The following is a 14,791-nucleotide window of genomic DNA, read 5'->3' on the forward strand; positions in this document are numbered from 1 at the left end:
AAAGCGGGGCAGAAGAGGAGGTGGCGTCCCCCAGCCTGACAGAGAAGGACCTCTCAGACAGGTAAGATCTGAACCACTGTAACGCAGTCCCCCTGACACCCACACAGTCTCTCAGGCGCTCTAAAAGAATTGTGTGGTGGACTGTGTCAAAGGCAGCTGTAAGATCTAAAAGCACTAAAATGGCAGAGCTGCCAGAATCAGACATTAAAAGCAAGTCATTAAAAACCTTTAAAAGTGCAGATTCAGTACTGTGCAAAGCTTTGTATCCAGACTGAAATGGATCTAAAGTGCTATTTTCATCTAAAAAAGGCTGCAGTTGTGCCAGAACACATTTCTCCAAAATCTTTGACACAAAAAGTAATTTGGAAATGGGCCGATAATTTGACAAACTTGTCGGATCAAGACCTGTTTTTTTAATCAAAGGCTCAACAACAGCTCTTTTACAAAGGGAGGGGACACAGCCAGAAATCAAGCTGCTGTTGATGATGTTCCTAACAGACAAATCAATAGTGTCCCAGATTTCTTTAAAATAGCGAGGGGGGACTGAGTCTGTGGGACATGACGAGGGTTTTAGCTTGCCGACTATTCCTGTAAGTTCAGGCATGGACACAGGCTCAAAGTGACAGAACACAGTCGAGCACTGAGTGGCCACATTAAAACTTAATGGAAAACGAGAAAGATTTGCCAGAATAGAAGCAACCTTATGATTAAAAAAGGAGAGAAATTTTTCACAAGTTTCACTTGTCATCTCCAGTGAAGTGGCTGGATTCGGTTTAAGAACATTACTAATAGTATTAAAAAGAACACGTGGCTTACTGATGCTATTTAAAATGAAGTCTGACAAATATTTTGTTTTCTCAGCTTTAACCACACTTTGATAATTTCGACAGTTTTCTTTTAAAATTTGATAGGAGACTTCCAAGTGATCCCCTTTCCACTTGCGCTCCGCCCTTCGCCACTCAAGCCGAGCTGTGCGTGTGCTTTCATTGAGCCAAGGCTCCTGTTTTAGTTTGGGACGTATAGCTCTGAGGGGCGCTATACTATCCAGAATCTTAGAACATGTCGAAAGAAAAGAGCACATCAATTGTTGAGTGTCTGCAGGGTGTGATATACTCTGCATGGACAAAGGAGAAAAGGTGGCTGCGGTGTCAGACCTAATAACACGCGCATGACGCACGGCAAGCGGGTTTACATCAGGTTCAAAAGTTAAATTAAACATAACAGGACTGTGATCACTGAACACCGCATCACCAATAACAACATTGTCAACAATAAAACCATAAGACAGTATGAGGTCTAGTGTATGCCCGCGTTCATGTGTAGAACCACACACAGACTGTACAAAGTTAAAAGAGTCAATGACATTCAGGAAGCTCCTGGATAAAGGTTCGTCTGGGCAGCAGGTGTGAATATTAAAATATCCAACAATTAAGACACGATCGTATTTGGGCAGGATTTCGGCCAGAAATTGAGAAAAGTCATTTATAAAGTCTTTGTGGTACTTGGGTGGTGGATATACGACGACACACAGGACGACACCAGAAAGACCCAGTTCAAACATGCATAGTTCCAAGCTTGAAAAGGAGGATTGCAGGCGGATCTGACGGCATTTAAAGTCATTTTTAAAAACGACTGCTAATCCTCCTCCTTTTCGGCCGGACGACCGCGGAGAATTAAAGTAGGAACACTCCGGAGGCAGAAGTTCATTAAGAGTGGCGGACTCACCAACTCTCAGCCAGGTTTCTGTCAAACAGAGGAGGTCCAGTCCGCGGGAGACCAATAAATCCTTCAGGATAAATGTTTTGTTGGTCAAGGATCTTGCGTTCACAAGACCGAATTTAACGGGGGCCGGCTTGTCCAAGGCCGCTGCTAATCCAGGTGGGGCCCGACACAGAGCCCGCAGGTGGCAAGAATTCACGCCGCGTCTCCGGGGGCGGGGACAGCAGGAGCGAGGCGGGTGAGCTTCCCTCTGCAGACCGACAACAGGCACAATCCAGGACCCGGGGGGATCCAGCGAACGCGGGTGCAGGAAGAGACCAGGTACCGGACCATACTTCCTTCGGGAAGCCACGGAAAGGCGGGCCAGGAGTGCCCTAACTCTCACCAGCTGGCCGCCACGTTTGCCGCGGCGCCGGTGGCGCTTTCGCCGGGGGGGAGGAGCCAGTGGGCGAAAAAGGAAAGGAGGAATCCGGCCAGGTGAGAACGCTAACTTGGACGTCGAAAAACCAACGTCCAAGATGATCATGTCCGTGTGAGAGGGACACAGATCCAACAGTGTTTGGCGATCATACACAAACAGTGAGTTGACAGGGACAACAAAAAACGTGAACAGCACAAAAACAAACAGAACTGACAGCGAGAGACGGCAGGCCACAGCACACACTGGCGCCATCTTGGATTTTCCCATCTTGCAATTCAACATCACAGTCGTATCTATGTTAATAGAACCCAGTTGTAGCTGGGACGCAATGTCTTTAATCTCCCTTCTAGTAAGTTAAATGTTCTTTTAAAGAAATTCATAAAGCCATTTGCCGAGTGAGTGGAGCTCCTGGAAGGAGTCCCTTGTCGGGTTCGCGATGCTACTGTATTAAACAAAAATTTAGGATCGTTTTTATTAAGGCTGATGAGATTTGAGTAAAAATTAGCTTTAGCTAAGGTAAGCATGCGTTTATAAGTTATTAAACTATCACTCCATGCTTGATGGTGCACCTCAAGTTTAGTCGTGCGCCATTTGCGTTCCAGCTTCCTACATGATCATTTCTGAGCTCATTGAACTGTTTAATATATGAATATTAAAAACATGTTTGGTGTATGAGTATTAATTAAATAACTGTTTAATATTTGAATATTAAAAACTTGTTTAGTGTTGTAAGCTTTCTACTCACATAGATCCGCTGGAAGCCAGTTGCTCGGGTTGAGAGAAGTTTTTAATCCCACAATTTGCAATACAGGTCAGTAGCCACTTTTCAGTCGCTCAGTTTTGTCTTACACAGTTCTCTTGACTTCTCCGTCTCTCCAGTCTGAACTCCACTGCTGCACTCGGCCGCTCACTTTTAAGGACAACAGATGATTAGTCTAACACGTACCACCTGCGCCAACTAATCATCTGACAGCTGTGTCTCTCAGCCAGCACATGCCACGCCCCCGTCTGAGGGTGCACTGTCTCCAGTCACCCAGACGGGGTCGCTGACTTCCACTCTAACTGTGCGCTAATCACAATCCTCCTCCACAAGTGTATAAATAATTGATATATATAGATTAAATATATATACATGCGACTTGTCCAGGGTGTACCCTGCCTTCCGCCCGATTGTAGCTGAGATAGGCGCCAGCGCCCCCCGCGACCCCGAAAGGGAATAAGCGGTAGAAAATGGATGGACGGATGTATATATATATAAATATATAGAGAGAGAGAGAGAGTGAGAGAGAGACAGAGAGGGAAAGAAGAGAGAGAGAGAGAGAGAGCGAAAGCGAGAGAGAGAGAGAGAGAGAGAGAGAGAGAGAGAGAGAGAGAGAGAGAGAGAGAGAGAGAGAACCGGACTTATGAAGAGGGAACGTGCGCCCTCCTGTGGACTTCTGCTGCAACTGCACACACAAAGTAATTCATTACTTCCAAGTGTGCCTTACTTAGTGTCCCAGACTTCCAATTTGTCTTTTACATGTTTAGTGTATAAGTATTAATTAAAAAACGGTTTAATATATGAATATTAAATACATGTTTAGTGTATAAATATTAAATACATGTTTAACATATATATATATATATATATATATATATATATATATGTATATATATATATATATATATATATATATATATATATATATTAGGGCTGGACAACGATTAAAAATTTTAATCGAAGTTAATCGCACTATTTCCTCTGATTAATCGTGATTAACTGCATTGTATACGCAAAGCCCAATAATGAATTCAAAAGTAGTGTGTAGTGCACCTTTATTGGAATATTCTCTCACATGAACAAAAGCGCCAAAACATTTGTTGTGCAAACACAATTTAAATCAGTTCTTGTTAAACAGTAGCAGTTAAATAGCATATTTGATGAAAATCAACTCAAAAAATGTAAATACAAACATTTAAGCTTATTGCCACTACCAGGGTATTTAAGTTATCCTGTTTGTTATGGAAAATAAATATAATCTACATACAAATCTCTGAGCCACAATCATAACATCTGAACAGGCAATTTCTGAGGTAACAGCAGAAACATTTTTTTTAGCAGGGATCTTATGTTTAAAAAACCTATATTATAGGTAGTGGGCTGTTTTAGGGGATTTTTGATCAAATTATCCGTAGTAGCAATATTAATAATGTTATGTTTATTCTGCGTAGTGCACTTAAAATAATCATGACCATATCTAGGAATTGATATGATGGGAATTTTCCGATTGTTTGCTTGGTGCTTTGATAAACTGAACGCATCATATACATGGTACTATATTGTGATGTTATGAGCCAGGGAAAAAAATAACTAACCTACCCAGCATGCAACAGGAGTGACGAGCATGCGCGGTAGCCCGGTATAGGTTGTGTGTCGCCATGACAGCATCTTGTATGTTGTGATATGCAGACTCTGAAAGCAAACGTTAAGAACTCAGCCAACACTCCTGGTCTGCATTATTGATAAATAGACAGACAACACATATACTCATACTTCACAGGCCGCTGGATGTAGCCGGCAAAGTATTCCCATGCTAGCTAGCCGGTCTACCAAGCACGCGTCATTCAGTCCAAAACGGCCCGATCTATCCACATTCAGAATTGTCTGGCGGTCGTAAGTGATCCCGGAGTGACCACGCTGTAAACCAGCCATGAAATTTGCAGAATTGTCCGGTGTTTTTGCCAAATGTTCCATCTTTACCAAGAGCCCTTCGACGCCGGGCGACGCCATCTTGTTAAGAAAAGGCGTTAACAAAATAAAAGCATGTAAACAACATACGCAAATGTGCAATAAAATAATTGTCGGTGTTAATAGATTGATGAGTTAACTCGTAATTAACGCATCAATTTGCCCAGCCCTAATATATATAATATATATATATATATATATATATATATATATATATATATATATATATATATAGAGAGAGAGAGAGAGAGAGAGAGTAAGACATGTTAAATACATGTTTAGCGTATAAATGAAATATATATACATATATATATATATATATATATATATATATATATATATACACATATATATATATAAAGAGAAAGGGAGAGAGAGAGGGAGAGAGAGAATGAGTGAGAGAGAGAGAAAGACAGAGAGAGAGAACCAGACATATGAAGAGGGAACGTGCGCCTTCCTGTGGACTTGTTTATTGTATAAATATTAAATACATGTTTAGCGTATAAATTAAATATATATACATATATATATATATATATATATATATATATATATATATAGAGCGAGAGAGAGAGAGAGAGAGAGAGAGAGAGAACCAGACATATGAAGAGGGAACGTGCGCCCTCCTGTGGACTTCTGCCGCAACTGCACACACAAAGAACTTCATTACTTCCAAGTGTGCCTTATTTAGTGTCCCAGACTTCCAATTCCTCCTTTACATGTTTAGTGTATAAGTATTAATTAAACAACTGTTTGATATATGAATATTAAAAACTTGCTTAGTGTATAAATATTAATTAAACAACTGTTTAATATATGAATATTAAAAACTTGCTTAGTGTATAAATATTAATTAAACAATTGTTTGATAATTGAATATTAAGAACTTGTTTAGTGTATAAATATTAAATACATGTTTAGTGTATAAATTAAATCTAAATATATATATTGTCCAAGTCGAAAAGATGAATTGCAGATGTGTGTGAATGGTTTGATGATTTCTTCTGCTACGTTCCAGACCGTCCTCATGTCGAGGTCATAGATGTCACGTACACGTGATGTTTTGTTCTTGCTCTTCTGAATAACCTCCAAGACTTCCTTTTCTACAGTCGGAGTAAGGAACATCGAATAAGGATTTTTTTCAATAAATTCCATGGGCTGTTCATCATTAATTGGGATTTTTTTTGCCAGCTTAGGTCCAATATTAACAAAAAACATATTGAAGCCGTCAGCAATCATCTTCTTGTCACTTATGATTTGGTCGTTCTCAACAAAAAACTCGGGATAACAAGGACTGTTTGAACAATGCCCAATAATTGTATTTAATACCTTCCAAATTCCCTTTATATCATTTTTCTTTTGGATTAATAGTTTGCTGGTGTATTCTTTCCTGCTTGCTCTTAATATGCTGGTTAATTTATTTGTATGTGTTTTGTACTTTTGTTCAGTTTCTATGGTTTGATGCCTATAGAAAAGTCCTATATAAATAATTTTTCTTTTTGCAAGCGTTCGCAAGCCCTTTGGTTATCCATGGAGTTTTTTTGGAGTTAGTTATAGTGCATTTTTTGATGGGGCAGTGTGTATCATAAAGTCAGAAAAAAATGTCATGAAATAAATTACATGCTGCATTTATATCTGACGTTTGGAAAACAGAATCCAAGTTTTGTTTCGCTAAATCATTTTTAAGTGCTGGTAATGATCGTTCAGTTGTGGCTCTTTGATAATATTCACTAATTCCAGGTTTGGATGTTTTGCAGTTATTATTGTACACCATGAACACTGGTAAATGATGACTGAGGTCACTCACTAACAAGCCTCCAGTTACAGTCTGATCCACAATGTTACAGAATATGTTGTCAATAAGTGTGGTGCTGTGTGTTGGGATTCCTGTGGCTGGTGTAATCAGTGGGAATAAGCCCATGCAGAACATGCGGTCAATAAATTCTGCGCTGTGTTTGTGTTTATTAGGATTCAAAAGGTTAATATTTAAGTCACCGCATACTATATATTTTTTGTTCCTTTTTAATAATTTTTCCATCCATTCGTTAAATATTTTCAAGTCGGATTCTGGTGTTCTATAAACGCAGCTTACAATAATGTGTTTCCTATTTGAAAATGATAATTCCACAGTGACGCATTCAAAGAGTTCCTCAACAGCTAAACACATATCATTTACAATACTACAGTTGATATTTTTGTCCACATACAGAGCCACACCTCCTCCTCTCTTAGTTTTACGGTTGGTGCAAAACATTTCATACCCATTTAATTCAAACTCATTACATGTCTTCTCATTCATCCACGTCTCTGAAATACCTATAATATTAAATGGAGATTTGAATTGACTCAAGTAGTCCTGAATATCATCAAAATGAGAGTATAGACTCCTGCTATTAAAATGTACTAGAGATATGTTATCATCTTGCATAAATGTTTTATCAAATGTGACATCAGTATAATATAAACAATCATTGATGGTCTTTTGAGGAGCATTTCTATCTGGATCCATTCCTCTCATAAATCTTTGTGATTTGCAGTTGATGTGGTCAGAAAAATGGATTGATTCCAAATTTTGGGAGTTCATCAAATCTTCATTCTCCTCTATTTCAGAGGGGAATTCACTATCAGAACTATACATATCGAGTTATTTCAGGAACATGAAAAAAGGAAGAGGGTGTGTGATCAAGGTCAGATAAATGATTCCTTTGTTCATGAAACATGAACAAGAGAAGAGGGCATGTGGTCAAGGACTGTGGGCCACAGACACACAACACAAACATGCACACAACAACTGGACCATTCAAACAAAAACATAAACAAAATCTCATCCACACACAGAGAAAAATACACTCACACATTGCAGGCAATACATAAACACGGAAAAATATATGACTCTTGGCTATATATATATGTAGGTGTGGGAAAAATCACAAGACTACTTCATCTCTACAGAAGTGTTTCATGAGGGGTTCCCTCAATCATCAGGAGATTTTAATGGAAGCATTCACATACAATGGTTTATATAGGGCACAGAGTGGGTGGGTACAGGCAGGCGTAGGGGCGTGGTGATTGGCTCATGTGTTACCTAGGAGGTGTTTCCGTCTGGGGCGGCACGTTGAAATGAGTTCACTGCGCTTGTTGAGGGATGACAGATCTGGATGATATATAATAAACAGTTTCTCTTTTAAGCATAGGTTGCATCTTTTATTACCACTGTTGTAAGGTGTGCTGGATGCAAGAATTTGCCATGTTGTTGAATATTCAACATTATTGTCTTTGAGGTTCCAAATGTGCTTGCTGAGTTCTGTAGAATTCCGCAAAGTCTGGTTTCTAAAGGAGGCCTTGTGAATATTCCATCTGGTTTCAAACGCTCCTTCGGTTAATCCTACGTACGTGTCGGATGTGTTAATGTCCTTGCGTGTTACCTTTGCTTGGTAAACCACTGATGTTTGTAAGCACCCTCCGTTGAGAGGGCAATCAGGTTTCTTGCGACAGTTACATTCCTAGGAATGTAACTGTCGCAAGAAACCTGATTACATTCCTAGGAATGTAACTGTTGCAAGAAACCTGATTATTAACTTATTATTATTGCGCTCTATCACGGTATCGAGCACTATCCTCTGGATAATCCAATCAAGATATATATATATATATAAATATATATATATATATATATATATATATATATATATATATATATATATATATATATATATTTATATAAACATACATATACACACATATCATATATATATATATATAAACATACATATACACACATATCATATATATATATATATATAAACATACATATACACACATATCATATATATATATAAACATACATATACACACATATCATATATATATATATATATATTTATATGTATATATATATAACATATGTATGAGGCATAGTAAGTATCACATATTAAATATAGAACAACTTCAAAATGCAAAAATAGTTTCCTAACTAATTCCCCAATCTGCTGGATTGTCAAAAAAGTGTTGTTGGGAGCCTTTGGAGAGTTTGATAGTTGCTCAATAGATGAGAAAGGCTTCAAAGACAGCTTTTCGAGCACTGTACATCGTGGAGAGCAGGGTCGTCTCAGCTTGGCCGTCGCGTCACTGTAGTCACTGTGTAGTCCCTGTAGTCACTGTAATCACTGTAGTCACTGTAGTCACTGTAGTCACTGTAATCACTTTAATCACTGTAGTCACTGTAATCACTGTAGTCACTGTAGTCACTGAAATCACTTTAATCACTGTAGTCACTGTAGTCACTGCAATCGCTGTAGTCACTGTAATCACTGCAATCACTGTAGTCACTGTAATCACTGTAGTCACTGTAGTCACTGTATTCAAAGGTAATCACTGTAGTCACTGTCACTGCAGTCACTGTAATCACTGTAGTCGCTGTAATCACTGTAATCACTGTAGTCACTGTAGTCACTGTGGCCACTGTGATCACTGTAACCACTGTAGTCACTGTAGTCACTGTAATCACTGTAGTCACTGTAATCACTGTAGTCACTGTAGTCACTCTAGTCAGTCTAGTCACTGTAGTCACTGTAGTCATTGTAGTCACTGTAATCACTGTAGTCACTGCAGTCACTGTAGTCACTGTAATCACTGTAGTCACTGTAGTCACTGTAATCACTGCAGTCACTGTAGTCACTGTAATCACTGTAGTCACTGTAATCACTGTAGTCACTGTAGTCACTGTAGTCACTGTAGTCACTGCAATCACTGTAGTCGCTGTAATCACTGTAGTCACTGTAAACACTGTAGTCACTGTAGTCGTTGTAGTCACTGTAGTCACTGTAATCACTGTAGTCACTGTAGTCACTGTAATCACTGTAGTCACTGTAGTCACTGTGGTCATTGTAGTCACTGTAATCACTGTAGTCACTGTAGTCACTGTAGTCACTGTAGTCACTGTAGTCACTGTAATCACTGTAGTCACTGTAGTCACTGTAGTCACTGTGGTCATTGTAGTCACTGTAATCACTGTAGTCACTGTAGTCCGGGGCAAAGCCAACAGAGTTCCCTAGAGAGCTGAAGAGGATGTTTTTCTAGCCTGGTTGAGGATGCGGTCCTTATCCATGTACCGTAGACACCTGACAATCATGGTCCTGGGACGGGCAGATTGGAGCGGGGGGCCCTCATGAGCTCCGGAGGACGAGCAGCCAAGGCAGGGAACCACTTGGGGATGTTGGCGGGCAGGTAAGACAGCGTGTTATTTCCTTCTTCGCCTTCCTTCATGTCAATTATTCTAATGCTTCTGTCCTCCAGATCTGTCATTTTTTTCTCAATCTGTGTGAGCCTTCTGGTGAACTTGAGCATAGTGTCCTCATTGCTATGGACTGGTGTTTCAATAGAAGACACTTCATTGCGGACAGTTTCTATGTCGGCAGCGTGCTTGGATAAAGTATCTTGAATTGACCCAAGTCGATCCTACAATCGCTGGAATCGCTTTTGGGATCTAACCTCAGCGTCATTGAAACATTTCCTGAGTAGAGTCTCAAGGTAGGCCTCAGTGACGACGGATGTTTGAGACGAGGACGATCCTGATTCCATTGTTGCCTTTTTCATTGAAATTTGTAGCATGTGTGCGAAAATGAGGAAAGTGTTGTTCATAAAAGAAAAAAAAAAGTTATGGCAGAAATCCAAGTAGCTTAGAGTTTTTTTTAGAGCATGCACAGGGGAGCTTCAGTTTTCAACTTGCTCTACTCCGCCATCTATTAAATATTCCAAATATCATTTTCTTCTTATTAGTCAAATATCAAATGAGTAAACATTTGAAAGCAATAAGTAAACAAACCTGTTTTGTGTAACACAACTTGATGTTTCGTGAAAACAGCGTCCAGTAGTTGATTGTTCTCCTCTTTTGTTCTAGAAAGTTCCGCCTCGTATTCTGCTATCATTCTGTCTAACACTACAAATATTTCTTCAACGGCAGCAGTTAGTCGCTGATCCACCAACGCTCTCAACATTTGTAATGTAGACATTTTCACACAATCACAACACTTTACTCTCACACTTGATCTCTACTTAGCGATGTGTTGATAACTTCTGTGTCTTCTGTTAGCAGCTAACAAGCTAAGCTAACTAGCGAGCTAAGCTAACTAACAAGCAAAGATAGCACGAGAAGCGGCACAGTGCTTCTAGCGCATCCAGACCACTTTATCCTCTACTAAAGAATCAAATATGTATTTTATAGGCCATAAATATTTCAAACGGGAGAACAAATAATAAGACTGACTTATTAGCGTCCTGCTCGCGTCTTTCTGTGTCGATGTGCTTTCACGACAGTTAGCACACTTGACATTACAAGGCAGTACTGCTCTGCTTCTTCTTCTTTTCTGCTTTAAGAGTGCCACCTTCTGATATGGAGTGTGGACCGAGATTGAACCCTACTCTATAATATTTTATTTTATACAAGCTATCGGCCTATAATTACCTGCCACTTTCGGGTCTTTTCCTGGTTTGCATATTGGAATTATTACAGCTTCTTTCCACTCAGCTGCTCATTTTCCTCTTCATATATCCTGTACAGTTTATTACATACGCTCCTCTCATTTGCTGTAATTTGTTTCCTAATGACACAGCCCACATAAGCTGCTGTGTGATTCCCCCACAGTTACAACACTTCATCTGTTCATGACTTCCACATTGTCCATATTCATGCTCCCCTCCACACCTTCCACATCTCATCTTAGCATGACACACACTACTATGTGCCCAGAGTGTTGGCACTTGAAACAAGGTACTGGGGGTGGCACGTAAGTTCTAACCTAAAAGCTTAAAAACCCTACCATGATTCTTTCCGGGAGGACTTCCTGGACAAACTGCACTAGCACAGATTCACTCTCCGTCTTTTCTCCGTTTCTAAATGCCATTAATCTCTTCATCATTGTGACAGTTCCCCCTTTCATTTCTCTTTTCAAATCTTCTAAATGTTCTCCTCTTGGGATTCCTGTCACCACTCCTCTTGCCCCTTTTCATTCTCCCACTTCCATTATTTCCTTTAGTATCTTATTGCACAGCTTTTGCAATCGCATTGCTTTGTACTTTTACTCTCCATTTTTACATTTAATCAAACTACTTCCGTCCTTTAGCACTTTGGCCATCTCCACCTCTCCAATGTCCTTCTTTCATCTCTTAACCAGTGTCATCAAATTAATATCTTTCATGTCTTGATCTGACTTCAATGTATATATAATCTTGCAATTATCTACATAATCTGTTTCCTCCTTTCTACTCTCTTAGCGCTCTACTTTCCTTCATGACCTCCTCTCCCCTTCTTTCCTCTCTCCCCTCTAGTCCTATCCATGTCCATACCTTCCTCATACATCAGCTCACTATCTCCTTCCATCTCTTTTTAAGCAGCTACCAGAAATCCATCGCTGGATAATGGAGAGGTTTTGTGAAATAATAATTAAAAAAAGAATCACCTAAAAGCAAAAATAAAAATGAACTAAATCTCCTCTGTTCTGTACATCATTGTCCAAGTGACATTATATTGTCATCTTCCTCTTTATGCCATTTCCTCAAGGTGACAGAAAAACATGATACAACCTGCCTATCATGTGATTCTACCATGTTGGCAAAATACAAACACACAATATATTGACATACATAACACATAAAACATGGAATTAGAAGTGAACAGTACCCATCCCTACCAGCAAGTGTTGTTGTACTGGAAACTAATTTACAAACACAACTTCATCACACACAATACTCCACTATGGAATTGTTCTTATATTAAAATGAGAAACAAATCCATCTTTGAACAGCAGTGGTTTGAAAAAGGTATTTGGTCACTGATGCAATTATTGACTGATAAAAGTGTTTTATTATTTGAAGATTTCATTAAGTACGACCTGCAAATAAAAATAATTACAAAAATTAAGAAGGCTTTCATTCAAAATATTTGAATTACAGTATGTCATTTTTTCAACTATTTACTATGAATTCTTTACTGTATTTTCTCTGGAACAAAACAATACTCATAACTTCATTTAATTTTTAAGATGTTGTTTTGCAATTGGATACAACACTTGTTCGTTCTGTGATAGGGAAACACAATAAACAGTTCATTTTAAGAATGTATGCAAAGTAAATCTCTGTGGGATGATGTACAATATTGGCTTTTGCCTGACACTCCAAACTTTGACTGATATTGATGTTGTTTTGGGGATGTTAAAAAAGAGAAAAAACAAAAAACACATTTTTAAACACAATACTGGATTTATTTGATGTATCCACAAATGTAAGATTTTTAAAACAAAGCCATCTTTCCACAAAAAAACATATGCTGTTTTCTCTCACTTTTATACTGCATAAAGGCCTGGGGACATACATATAAAATAATCACAACACAACCATCATGATTCAGGGTAATAACGATAATTAACAAAATACATTATAGAGACCCATCAAATGATTCATAAAATCACACATTTTAAAAGTGAATAAAAGACAACTGTTCAAATGATGTATAAAGTAAATAATAATATGCTTCCTGAAGTGGTCCAGAAGATGTTTCAGATGTGAACCAGAACATACAGTCAAGAAAATAAGTATTTGAACACCCTGCTATTTTGCAAGTTCCTCCACTTAGAAATCATTGAGGGGTCTAAAATGTTCATGGTAGTTGCATGTCCACTGTATGACAGATAACCTAAAAAGAAAAATCCAGAAATCACAATCTATGATTTTTTAACAATTTATTTGTGTATTACAGCTGAAAATAAGTATTTGAACACCTGTCTATCAGCTAAAATTCTGACCCTCAAAGACATGTTAGTCCGCCTTTAAAAGTCCTCCTCCACTCCACTGTATTATCCTGAATCAGATGCACCTGTGTGATGTCGTTAGCTGCATAAAGACACCTGTCCACCCCATACGATCAGAAAGACCCACACATTCAGCATGGCTAAGAGCAAAGAGCTGTCCAAAGACACCAGACACAATAGTGTACAACTCCACAAAGATGGAAAGGGCTCTGGAGAAATTGCCAAGTAGCTTGGTGATAAAAGGTCCACTGTTGGAGCAATCATTAGAAAATGGAAGAAGCTAAACATGACGCTCAATCTCAATCAGAGTGGAGCTCCGTGCAATATATCACCTGGTGGGGTCTCAATGATGCTAAGAAAGGTGAGGAATCAGCCCAGGACTACACGGCAGGACTTGGTCAATGACCTGAAATGAGCTGAAATGAGCTGGGACCACTGTTTCCATGGTGACTGTTGGTAATACACTAAGACGTCATGGTTTGAAATCATGCATGGCACGGAAGGTTCCCTGCTTAAACCAGAACATGTTAAGGCCCGTCTTAAGTTTGCCGATGACCATTTGGATGATCCAGAGGATTAATGGGAGAAAGTTTTGTGGACAGATGAGACCCAAATTGACCTTTTTGGTCATAATTCCACTATGTGTGTTTGGAGGAAGAAGAATGATGCGTACCATCCCAAGATCACCATCCCTACTGTGAAGCATGGGGGTGGTAGCATCATGCTTTGGGGGTGTTTTTCTGCTCATGGAACAGGACGACTGTACTGTATTAAGGAGAGGATGACTGCAGCCATGTATTGTGAGATTTTGGCCAAAAATCTCCTTCCCTCAGTCAGATCATTGAAGATGAGTCGTGGCTGGATCTTCCAACATGACAATGACCCAAAGCACACAGCCAGGAAAACAAAGAAGGGGCTCATTAAGAACCATATCAAGGTTCCGGGGTGTCCTAGCCAGTCTCCAGACCTAAATCCAATTAAAAATCTTTGGAGGGAGCTGAAAGTCTGTGTTACTCAGCGACAACCCAGAAACCTGACTGATCTAGAGAAGACCTGAGTGGAGGAGTGGGCCAAAATCCCTCCTGCAGTCTGTACAAACCTGGTGAAGAACTACAGGAA

General features: G+C 39.2%; 1 protein-coding gene across 1 annotated transcript in view; it reads right to left on the reverse strand.

Moving 5' to 3' along the window:
• The window catches only part of LOC133546699 (gastrula zinc finger protein XlCGF57.1-like), a 299,733-nt gene extending 288,678 nt beyond the window's left edge, over window positions 1–11,055 (reverse strand). The window contains exon 1 of the mRNA XM_061892492.1: window positions 10,693–11,055. Within this exon, the coding sequence (XP_061748476.1) occupies window positions 10,693–10,879 (187 nt within the window). The 5' untranslated portion in view covers window positions 10,880–11,055. The remainder of the gene's footprint in view (window positions 1–10,692) is intronic.
• Between the last annotated feature and the right edge of the window lie 3,736 nt (window positions 11,056–14,791).

Source organism: Nerophis ophidion, unplaced genomic scaffold, assembly GCF_033978795.1.
Source record: "Nerophis ophidion isolate RoL-2023_Sa unplaced genomic scaffold, RoL_Noph_v1.0 HiC_scaffold_38, whole genome shotgun sequence".
NCBI lineage: Eukaryota > Metazoa > Chordata > Actinopteri > Syngnathiformes > Syngnathidae > Nerophis > Nerophis ophidion.